Here is a 13,069-nt window from a genome sequence, read left to right as displayed (position 1 = left end):
TTCCAGTAGTGGGATTGAAAATGAGATTGAATAAGTCACTCAATAACGTCTACAATGGTTTAGGACACACAAATGGCTGTTCCCTCAAATAGTGCCCTTGGCTTAGTTTTTTTGGCTTTTTTACTCAAAAAGTGTACTTAAGTACAGTACTTTGTACTTTGTTACTGTCCACCTCTGACACACACACACACACACACAACATAGGAACATTCAACATAGTCGGCAAACTGAACAGTGTGTGGTTATGTTTGCGTTTCTGTTGCAGTTCTGGGCCGCTTATGTACCATGTGACACCCAGAACAAAGACGCAGTCAGACAGACCCTGGAGCAGATTGATATAATTCACAGGATGTGTCATAAATACCCAGATGTTTTCAAATTTGCTGCTAGCAGTCAAGGTAAGACAGTGAAGGAGCAGTAAATACAAATCCTTGTAATACGTGAATCAAATAAACTTCAAAATGGAGTATAATGATGTTCCCAGTACCCACAACTCCCATCTTTGATTCAACAATTATGATACCGCTATATTTTGTAGCTTTTTAAGAAGAGGGATAAAACTTGTGGAAAAATCTGTAATCTAACATGAAGGAGGGACCCGATGGGCTCTTGTGATTTCAGCCAGTTAGAAGTGATGGAAAACACTTTATTTAACAGTGTCTTTGTTAGAGACGAATGATTAATCGTTAAAAGATTGCAATCTTTATAACGCCCACACAATCTTATTTTAAATAAACTATTGGGCTACATCTATGTGCCTGATACACCTGGTCAGATCATGCATTTTCTCTGATCGGATATCTATCTGATCATGAAAAGATCTGGTGTAAATGCCCAAAACACTTTAGAGATTGATTTAAATCCAATCACTAAAGAAGAAACACGCCAGGTTTAATGTTTATGGAAATCAAAATAGAGGAAATTGCCTTTTGAAAGTAAGTTGACACTTCAAATAAAGATTTTATCATTACATTGTTACACCAGTAGGTGGCGACACGTGACTGTTAAAAAATGCGTTTGTCATTGAATCATTCATTCAAGAGATTCATTCAAAAACGCTGATTCATCCAGTAATGAAACTATAGTGAAGTCTTTATGAGTGAGTCATTGAATCATTCACTCAACCCGATTAAAAACAAACAAATTAATACAAATTAATTAAATATTTTTAGTTGTCTATTCAGAATCGTGATCTCTATTTGAAACATTCTCAACATTCTCAATTTATCCAGAATCATGCAGCTCTAATGTACGTACTGTAGTAATAACAGTAAATTATGCATCATTACATACAATTAACCCTAAACCAAATCCTAAACCTAACCATAACCCAATAGTAAACATGTAGTTAATTAATATTACTCAGTACTTAAATGTATAATTACACTGTAACAAGGACACCTTAAAATAAAGGTGTATCCGAAGTGTCATACTGAAGCAACAACCACAAACGCTGTAACTGCAACCGAGAAAATGTGAAAATGTATGTTGCGATTAATCGCATCCAAAATAAAAGTTTGTTTACATAATATATGTGTGTGTACTGTGTATAATTATTTTGTACATATAAATACACACACATGCATGTATATATTTAAGAAATATTTGCATGTATATACTGTATTTATATTATATTTAAATATAAAAAAAATATGTATAAATAACAAATTTTTCTTAAATATATAGATGCATGTGTGTGTATTTATATATACAAAATAATTACACACATATATTATGTAAACACAAACTTTAATTTTGGATGTGATTAATCGCTGCACAGCCCTAGTATTTATTACTGTTTATAGTTTCTAATAACTATAAACTAATCTAAGCTAAAACTAAATTGTTGTTATAGATATAATGGAAGCCTTTCAGCAAAACAAAACAGCCAGTTTGATTGGAGTGGAAGGAGGACATTCGATCGACAGCAGTTTAGGGACCCTGCGCACCATGTACCAGCTGGGCGTCCGGTATCTCACGCTCACACACAGCTGCAACACACCCTGGTGAGTGGATATTCTCAGGTGAGTATTTACCTCACTTATAGTTCACCCGAACATTTTAATTACCCATCCTAGGTGTATATTACATTCAGATGAATACTATCAGAGTTATATTAAAAAATGTCCTGGCTCTTCCAAGCTTTATAATGCATGCACTTTAATGATGGACAGATGCACTTTTATCATGGATAGATGCACTTTTATGATGGATAGATGCACTTTCATCATGGATAGATGCACTTTTATCATGGATAGATGCACTTTTATGATGGATAGATGCACTTTTATCATGGACAGATGCACATTTATCATGGATAGATGCACTTTTATCATGGATAGATGCACTTTTATGATGGATAGATGCACTTTTATCATGGATAGATGCACATTTATCATGGATAGATGCACTTTAATGATGGATAGATGCACTTTTATCATGGATAGATGCACTTTTATCATGGATAGATGCACTTTTATGATGAACAGATGCACTTTTATCATGGATAGATGCACTTTTATCATGGATAGATGCACTTTTATGATGAACAGATGCACTTTTATCGTGGATAGATGCACTTTTATGATGGATAGATGCACTTTTATGATGGATAGATGCACTTTTATCATGGATAGATGCACTTTTATCATGGATAGATGCACTTTTATGATGGATAGATGCACTTTTATCATGGATAGATGCACTTTTATCATGGATAGATGCACTTTTATGATGAACAGATGCACTTTTATCATGGATAGATGCACTTTTATCATGGATAGATGCACTTTTATCATGGATAGATGCACTTTTATGATGAACAGATGCACTTTTATCATGGATAGATGCACTTTTATCATGGACAGATGCACTTTTATGATGGATAGATGCACTTTTATGATGGATAGATGCACTTTTATGATGGACAGATGCACTTTTATGATGGATAGATGCACTTTTATCATGGATAGATGCACTTTTATCATGGACAGATGCACTTTTATGATGGATAGATGCACTTTTATCATGGATAGATGCACATTTATCATGGATAGATGCACTTTAATGATGGATAGATGCACTTTTATCATGAATAGATGCACTTTTATCATTGATAGATGCACTTTTATGATGAACAGATGCACTTTTATGATGAACAGATGCACTTTTATCATGGATAGATGCACTTTTATGATGGATAGATGCACTTTTATCATGGATAGATGCACTTTTATCATGGACAGATGCACTTTTATGATGGATAGATGCACTTTTATCATGGATAGATGCACATTTATCATGGATAGATGCACTTTAATGATGGATAGATGCACTTTTATCATGAATAGATGCACTTTTATCATGGATAGATGCACTTTTATGATGAACAGATGCACTTTTATGATGAACAGATGCACTTTTATCATGGATAGATGCACTTTTATGATGGATAGATGCACTTTTATGATGGATAGATGCACTTTTATCATGGACAGATGCACTTTTATCATGGACAGATGCACTTTTATGATGGATAGATGCACTTTTATGATGGATAGATGCACTTTTATGATGGACAGATGCACTTTTATGATGGATAGATGCACTTTTATCATGGATAGATGCACTTTTATGATGGATAGATGCACTTTTATCATGGATAGATGCACATTTATCATGGATAGATGCACTTTAATGATGGATAGATGCACTTTTATCATGGATAGATGCACTTTTATCATGGATAGATGCACTTTTATGATGAACAGATGCACTTTTATCATGGATAGATGCACTTTTATCATGGATAGATGCACTTTTATGATGAACAGATGCACTTTTATCGTGGATAGATGCACTTTTATGATGGATAGATGCACTTTTATGGACTTCAAAACAGAAACAACCATTCACTGCCATTATAAAGCTTGGATAAAAGTCAATCAATGATAAAAGTGCATCTATCCATGATAAAAGTGCATCTGTTCATCATAAAAGTGCATCTATCCATGATAAAAGTGCATCTATCCATGATAAAAGTGCATCTATCCATCATTAAAGTGCATCTATTTATCATGGATAGATGCACTTTAATGATGGATAGATGCACTTTTATGATGAACAGATGCACTTTTATCGTGGATAGATGCACTTTTATGATGGATAGATGCACTTTTATGGACTTCAAAACAGAAACAACCATTCACTGCCATTATAAAGCTTGGAAGAGCCAGGACATTTTTAACACAACTCCGATTGTATTCGTCTGAAAGAAGAATGTCATATACACCTAGAATGAATAAATCATGGGTATATTAAATTTTTGGGTGAACTAATACTTTAAGCACTTGATATAAAAAGATAACCTGAGATGAATCCATGCATTCACTTCATAAATGTACATACTAGTTGGTCCTGTGAGTTGAGGAAATAACACTGTCAATTTAGCGATGATTTCATTTGTTTGGAATGAAGTACAACAAAACCAAAAAATGTGCCAGAGGAGCTTCCTTATATGTAACACACCCCGTTGTGTGTGTGAAATTCATGGGAAATTCCAGGCTGGTTCTTCAACTGTTACTAGCATCTGCATATAGTTCCCAGAATTCATTTAGGAAAAAAGTGTGGGTTGTAATTAAAGCTACATCAGGTTTCTAAAGAAAGCCACATTAGTGCACGTGTGTACATCTGCTTTCAACTGAAGACTTGTTTCCTTTACTGTGGTTTGGTCTCACTTCCTTCTAGGGCAGACAACTGGCTGGTGGACACTGGATCTGAGCCTGTACAGCACAATGGTTTATCTGAGTTCGGCAAGGTTAGACACACTAACAAATGTCAGATTTGTACACTGAAAAATTATACTTTGGACCAAAAAAAAAAAAAAACTCTAATTTGTTACAGCCAGTTTATACTGGCGATAAGGTCTGTGGTGAACACAAGCTCAAGACACTTTCACGTTTTATTCTAAAACATAAAATACATCAATATTCCCCCACTCGTGATTTTTTCAAGCTGTTTTGAAAAGGCGTTTGAAAGTGGCTAAATGGGACGACAGAGGCTGTCGAGGAGATTAAACAGCATCACGCCAAACTAAGTTCAGCCCGCTTTTACAACTTATAATTGTGCTCTTACAAACTACTAGGGATGGGAATTGATAAGAATTTAACGATTCCGATTCCATTATCGATATTGCTTATCGATCCGATTCCTTATCGATTCTCTTATCGATTCTTATTGGGTGAGGAAATAAGTACAAATTTGTTTGTATTAACTCGCTTTAATATCTGATCAGAAGACACAGCACAGAGTATACACAAATTATGTGTAGCAACCTCAGAACAAACCTAAAAGTAGGTGAGCTACTTCTCAAAGTAAAGTCCAGGGACCTATAGCCTAGGGCAGTGTTTCTCAACCAGTATGCCATGGCACACAAGTGTGTGCCTTGAAAGATTATCAAGAAGAGTGCCTTAGGATTAGGAAATTGACAATTTTCACATTCATTGGTCCGGACAAAAAAACAACAAAAAACTGCCATTTATGTGCCAAAACTAAAAACACAGACTGAAAACAGTTTAGGAAGAGCTTGTGTCTTTTGGAATATTAACAGTGCTCATTTGGATTAGGCTATTGAGTTACTAAAACAATCTTTGTCAAATAATACACGGGTTTTCTTCACATTTTGAACGTTTTTGTTTCCATTTGTTTAATTTCAAGATCTGATGTGACTTATCCATTGTTGTTTTTACAGCTACAAAGCTGGGAGCACTAAATGATATTCAGTCACTTTATACACGCTTTTAACATTAAATAAAGCACAAAAATAGTACCTGATATTATCATTGCCACACTTTGAGATTGTTGTTCCAGCGTGACGTCGCAGTAAAATAGGATCCGTTTCAAATAGAATCGTCGCGTGTCGCGGCTGGTTAAACTTTGATTAACATGGAAAATGATACTTTTTATCGCGTGTCGCGCCGTCGCGTCGGATGTAGTTAGGACGCGGTCAGAGCGCTTCTGCCTCGATGCCATGTTTGCTCATAGTGTTTGCTACGTTCTGAACCAAAACAACGCAGCACGTGTGTGACGTCGTGTCACATTTGAACGAGCGGAACCGATAAGCGGAATCGTTAAGTAGGCATACTAACGGTTCCAAGGAATCGATTCACTGGGCACCGGTTCTGAAGAAGAACCGGTTCTCGGTTCCCATCCCTACAAACTACTCTAACTCAAACGTTCTGGGAAAATGTTTTTAGATGATAGCTAAGAAGAGTTGTCGGAAGCTCAGTGATGGTGACGTTGAATTTGTGGGACCGTGGTATAGTTCGTTTATAGCCTACCTTTAGCTGTTTACTTCTGCAGACTACATTTAGGCTTCAAAATTCATTAAAGTTGTGTTCATCTGTGAATATTATCTTGATGGATAAAAACATGAAAATATCATATATTTTTGTTGATCACAGAGCTTGTTTTTAGCGATAATCCAAAAGCTTAAGGGAAAATCCTATTTGGGTTTTTATCGAGGGAACCAGAATGATGCAAACTGCTGGTTGGCAAAGTGACGTCATTTGGGTCATATATGGACAAACCCAACCGTTGGGTTAAAAAATGTATTAAATTTTTTAAACCAATGGCTGGGTTTGTCCATATTTGATCCAAATTTGGATTGAAACAACCCAGCATTTCTTAGAGTGTGCACCACTCGATATGCTATTATAAAGATTCCCCTCCTTTCCGAGAGCTTCCTCTGCTCTGATTGGTCAGATGGCTCAGTCTGTTGTGATTGGTCTACTCTGCTCTGATTGGTCAGATGTTTCAGTCTGTTGTGATTGGTCTACTCTGCTCTGATTGGTCAGATGGGTCAGTCTGTTGTGATTGGTCTACTCTGCTCTGATTGGTCAGATGGCTCAGTCTGTTGTGATTGGTCTACTCTGCTCTGATTGGTCAGATGTTTCAGTCTGTTGTGATTGGTCTACTCTGCTCTGATTGGTCAGATGGGTCAGTCTGTTGTGATTGGTCTACTCTGCTCTGATTGGTCAGATGGGTCAGTCTGTTGTGATTGGTCTACTCTGCTCTGATTGGTCAGATGGGTCAGTCTGCTGTAATTGGTCTACTCTGCTCTGATTGGTCAGATGGCTCATTCTGTCGTGATTGGTCTACTCTGCTCTGATTGGTCAGATGGCTCAGTCTGTTGTGATTGGTCTACTCTGCTCTGATTGGTCAGATGGCTCAGTCTGTTGTAATTGGTCTACTCTGCTCTGATTGGTCAGATGGCTCAGTCTGTTGTGATTGGTCTACTCTGCTCTGATTGGTCAGATGGGTCAGTCTGCTGTAATTGGTCTACTCTGCTCTGATTGGTCAGATGGCTCATTCTGTCGTGATTGGTCTACTCTGCTCTGATTGGTCAGATGGCTCAGTCTGTTGTGATTGGTCTACTCTGCTCTGATTGGTCAGATGGCTCAGTCTGTTGTGATTGGTCTACTCTGTTCTGATTGGTCAGATGGGTCAGTCTGTTGTGATTGGTCTACTCTGCTCTGATTGGTCAGATGGGTCAGTCTGCTGTAATTGGTCTACTCTGCTCTGATTGGTCAGATGGCTCATTCTGTTGTGATTGGTCTACTCTGCTCTGATAGGTTAGATGGCTCAGTCTGTTGTGATTGGTCTACTCTGCTCTGATTGGTCAGATGGGTCAGTCTGTCGTGATTGGTCTACTCTGCTCTGATTGGTCAGATGGCTCAGTCTGTTGTGATTGGTCTACTCTGCTCTGATTGGTCAGATGGCTCAGTCTGTTGTGATTGGTCTACTCTGCTCTGATTGGTCAGATGGGTCAGTCTGTTGTGATTGGTCTACTCTGCTCTGATTGGTCAGATGGGTCAGTCTGCTGTAATTGGTCTACTCTGCTCTGATTGGTCAGATGGCTCATTCTGTTGTGATTGGTCTACTCTGCTCTGATTGGTCAGATGGCTCAGTCTGTTGTGATTGGTCTACTCTGCTCTGATTGGTCAGATGGCTCATTCTGTTGTGATTGGTCTACTCTGCTCTGATTGGTCAGATGGCTCAGTCTGTCGTGATTAGTCTACTCTGCTCTGATTGGTCAGATGGCTCAGTCTGTTGTGATTGGTCTACTCTGCTCTGATTGGTCAGATGGGTCAGTCTGTTGTGATTGGTCTACTCTGCTCTGATTGGTCAGATGGCTCATTCTGTCGTGATTGGTCTACTCTGCTCTGATTGGTCAGATGGCTCAGTCTGTTGTGATTGGTCTACTCTGCTCTGATTGGTCAGATGGCTCAGTCTGTTGTGATTGGTCTACTCTGCTCTGATTGGTCAGATGGCTCAGTCTGTTGTGATTGGTCTACTCTGCTCTGATTGGTCAGATGGCTCAGTTTGTTGTGATTGGTCTACCGCTTACAGTGCGTGATGGAAACAAAACGCTCATAACCATATCTGAATTTCAGCTCTTTTTGTACATGGTGGAGGTTAAAATAGGCCACCATGACTTGCTCTCTTAGAGAAAGCTTGACTCGTTATTGCTGTCTATGGTGACCAGTTTGATTGACCCTTTCAGCGAGTGATCCGGGAAATGAACCGCATTGGGATGCTGATCGACCTGGCTCATGTGTCCGAGGCGGTGATGAAGCAGGTTCTGGAGATCTCCGAAGCTCCTGTTATCTTCAGCCACTCTTCTGCCTACAGCATCTGCAAACACAAGAGAAATGTTCCTGATGACGTGCTTCGGGAAGTGGTGGGTTTACAACCTCAGGCTGTTACATAGCAGAGTTTATTGTCCTAAAAGACAATGAGGCACTTACACTATCATACTCATAAAAATAAAATAAAAAAAGTGATATATTACTGATATAAAAAGATGTTATAAAAGATAACGGCAGGACAGACTTCAAAGAGAATACGATAGAAACAAATATAAATATATATATAAAAAAATTAAAAAAATAAAAAAAAGTTTCATTCCGGTCAGAGATGATGATTTAATTAAGCAACACCTCATGTGTAAAACTATTGTTATATTTAATATCAGCACTGCTGTGATTCGGCCATATACATTAGTCAAGTGTACCACCATATTACATTTTTGACAGGAATGAAAAAGAGGCTGTGAGGGAAAGAAGTACAGATTGATTTATTATTAATATAATAATATATATAATATCATATATTAAGTCTAGCCTGAGTCCTCATACTTTTGAAGTGCATCAAAGTGTTTTTGATGCAGAAAACAGCGTCTTCTCGACATGAACAACACAAACTCTTCCAGTCTCAGCTACATGTTTGAGGGCGGGGCAAAGAGACGCTGTTCACGGACAGCCAATCAAGATCATAGGCTGGCATTATGCAAATTGGTTGCATTGTTATGTAGGTTTGTAGCAGGAAGTGAGACTGGAATTACTAATGACTCGTTTCAGCAGTTCAGAATCGATTCTTTGTTTAAGACAACACTAGCTTTATTTTTGTCGTGCACTTTGACCTTTAAAACTTTTTACGACATTTTATATTCAGTAATACACACTGCATGGAAGGTAATAATTCGAAAAAAACATAATATTAATAAAATATTGTCTCTGAAAAATGTGTAAACCATTCCATTTCAAAATTCAAAATGGCCTCACACACACACACACACACACACACACACACACACACACACGTGTTTTACAGAAAATTAAAAAAAATATATGATTTGTGATTTGGTCGTATATAATGGTCGTATAATTTTCCAAAATGTTTATGTTTCAGAAAAAAAAGAAGGGGATCGTCATGGTTAATTTTTACAATGATTATGTGACCTGCCAAAAGACTGCTAAGATCTCAGATGTGGCTGGTGAGTTACTATAAACCAACCTCAGCATCTGCTACCCCTTCATTTAGCACTCCTTAAAGTCCCCCTTGTGGTGAAAATCCAGCGTTTAATGTTGTTTATATGTCTATGTGGTGTTTTTAATCTGCTTTAAGACAAACCATGTGTAAATTCATAAGTCGACACCATTGCTGAGTATTTTCTCCTTAAAACTGCAGTGAACCAAAGACAGTCTCAAAAACACGCTTTGAAATCGCTGGTGTTTCTGACGTCACAAACTACCTTGTAACCAATCAGATCAACGTGTGATCGTCAACCAGTGGATCTCTGAGCTGAGTGAGTGATTGAGTGGAGGCGGGGCTCATTTGCATATTCTTAGAACCGCGCATACTAAATGAGGCAAGGGTGTCGAGTTACACTAAAGCTATTTTAAGGCATGATGAAATTTTTTTTCAAGGACGTTTTTTTTTTTTTGTGATAAAAGATATAAAGCAATACAATTATTGACTACAGGGGGACTTTAAGAATACGAGGCAAGACGTTAATATGTGACTCCACTTCTGTATGTGAAATTCAGATCACTTTGACCATATCAAGAACGTGGCTGACGCTAGTATCATTGGATTTGGAGGAGATTATGATGGTGTGACAAGGTAAGCATGCTGATTAGTAAAAAGACTGTCTGCTTTCTAATTTAATTGTAATGCAACTTGACGGTAGAAGGCATTGTGGTACATTTCACATTTGTAAAGCATGTGTAGGCTATTGCATGTACATGTAATAGAAAATTGCCGTTAATCGTATAAGACAGATGGACAAGTAAACAGGACTGCATAACCATTAATAAATAATGCATTGTTTTTGCACAGGGTGCCAGAAGGTCTAGAGGATGTGTCAAAGTACCCGGACCTGGTGGCTGAACTGCTCAGACGTAACTGGTCAGATGAAGAGGTCAGAGACGCTCTGGGACGAAACCTGATACGAGTGTTCAGTGAGGTGGAGACGGTAAGAGCAAGAGCACACCTGCTTCAAATGCTCAAACTCAGTATAATACCAGATCTTCTGCTCACTGAAGTAAAAACGTAACCTGTGTGTCATTAGGTAAGAGACAGTCTGAATGGACGCAAAGCTGATGATGAACCCATCCCTCTTAAAGAAGTCCAAAACCCCTGCAGGACAGACTATGGCTATCCAGAGAAATCCAGTTCAACGCGCACACAGTCTTTTTATCCACTTGTCTTGGTTCTGATACTGATTATCACATTATTCTAATCGACCCCTTCTGCAGCACTGTGTTTGGGACTTTTGATAAAGAGTTGGCCTGTAACACACGTTTTGAAGAGTTTAATTGAAAATAAGTGCTTTTAAGAATGTAGACGAAAAACAAAAAGAAATTTGGCATGCAGTTATTTAAAATTTCAGGTGAAATGACCTAGCCTAAATAACTGATTTCTGTCAACGCTTACATAGGAATACAAGTAAAATGTTTGGACACACCTGTTCTTTGTTAGTCCTAAAATTATTTTCCTAAAAAAAATTTAAACAAAAGAATGATATATATATATTATATAAATTCTTCAGAACTATGAAATAACACTAAGAGAAGTATGGGAATTATGCAATGACTGAAAAATATCAATATTTAAACAAATGTTTTCTGGCTACTTTGCATTTGGAGTCAACTGGGACAACCTCAAGCAGACTGCAACTCGTATGGTGTCAATGACATCAGTAGCAGCAAAGTCACATTCGATGCTTGTTAAAAATGTAGTAGTCACCAAAGGTTAAATTGGCTTATATAGGGAGGGGGAGCCCTTATTTACAGTGAATGGTCATCATTCAAAATCACGCCGTAAAATGACTTGTGAATGTATTGTTTATGTAGAGGATGATTTTGCAATTATACTGCCTTGATTAATGCTTGATTTGCTTTGAATTGATGTAACCTAAATAATAATAATGCTTTTGCTTAAATAGATATATGTAACCCTGTTATTGATGCTGAACGATATGTATTGTGTGATTTAATGTTATTAAGAAAACTACTTACTTGCATGAAATGTATGTATTGACTAATTTAGAGTAGGAAGTACATATGTATTAGAAATAGTTTTTATGATAAATGGAAAATGTACTAGTTAAAGTATGTGTTACAGACAATTAGGAGAAGAAAGCAGAGAAAGAGAAGACGGAGGCGCCGTGAAGGGATACGCCGTAAACAACTAAGGGCCGTGTCGAAGGAGTTGGCAGAACTCCATTTGATGACGTCAGAGGAGAGTCTGGCACCTGCATTTCGAGGCCTGCGTATAAAAGACTGAGAGAGACACTGAACCGGTGGAGACTGAATAGCGCAGTGTCCCTCGACGCCTGTAACCAGCTGATTGTTGAAACTTATTATTGTAACCTAACTGTAACTTTGATATAACTTTTGTTAACTTTAATAAAACTTAATAAAACTATTATATTATTGGCAAGAGATTGTCTACCTGAGTTATAATTTAAGAGCCTTAAGCAAGAACTGACCACAGGGAAGTCTGCTGAACTAATTGTAAGTATTTTTGGATGCTTATAGTTTTGTCCAGATTCGACTTTCCTTACCTACCTGAGAATAATAAATAAATAGGTAAAAGGTGTAAAGGTTAAAGGACACACCATAAAACAGTATTTTTACACCAAAGTATGAAAAAATTTATGCAATTGAACATGTTTGAAAATATTGGTTGGCAAATATGTAAACATCTTTTTAAACCTGAAAATGATGTTGATTTAAGAGAATCAGGGCCAATTTCTTTTTTAATCTCTTTCCAATTTCTTTTATGGTATGTTTGATTTAATCACAACGACACCTATGCAGGGTTTTATAAATAAGGTCCCAAAATTTTTTTTTTTTATTTTCCTGATCTTGACGTGCATTTTAAGGTGTTTTGAAGGCCAAATAAATGGACAACAGTAGCTTTAAAAGCATGTCAGTGGTCAGTAGCATGATGTATTTTATCAGATGACAGATTCTTAAACATGATCCACACTAAAAAATGGAAATGCAGAATGTTTATGCTTATTGTTTACAATACACAATCACATATTCGAAACGGGAATGGCCTTAAATAAGAAATGATTATTTTGCATAGATGTTACATTTCAAACAAACGCCAATGCAATCATTCTGTGTCCAGAGGGATATGAGCAATTATTATGAGCATCAAATATCAGTTTCAGATACTTTTTCTTTCCTAAATTAATCAATATTTTTGGACTAAT

General features: G+C 37.2%; 1 protein-coding gene across 1 annotated transcript in view; it reads left to right on the top strand.

Moving 5' to 3' along the window:
* dpep1 (dipeptidase 1) overlaps positions 1-12,283 on the top strand; it is a 13,803-nt gene extending 1,520 nt beyond the window's left edge. The window contains exons 3-10 of the mRNA XM_084110382.1: positions 266-398; positions 1,856-2,006; positions 4,747-4,816; positions 8,564-8,740; positions 9,751-9,835; positions 10,389-10,464; positions 10,681-10,816; positions 10,913-12,283. Of these exons, the coding sequence (XP_083966508.1) occupies positions 266-398; positions 1,856-2,006; positions 4,747-4,816; positions 8,564-8,740; positions 9,751-9,835; positions 10,389-10,464; positions 10,681-10,816; positions 10,913-11,083 (999 nt within the window). The 3' untranslated portion in view covers positions 11,084-12,283. The remainder of the gene's footprint in view (positions 1-265; positions 399-1,855; positions 2,007-4,746; positions 4,817-8,563; positions 8,741-9,750; positions 9,836-10,388; positions 10,465-10,680; positions 10,817-10,912) is intronic.
* The last annotated feature ends 786 nt before the right edge of the window (positions 12,284-13,069 follow it).

Source organism: Abramis brama (assembly GCF_963993115.1).
Source record: "Abramis brama genome assembly, chromosome: 3".
Classification (NCBI taxonomy): Eukaryota; Metazoa; Chordata; class Actinopteri; order Cypriniformes; family Leuciscidae; genus Abramis; species Abramis brama.
This window is presented reverse-complemented; position numbering and strand designations above follow the sequence as displayed.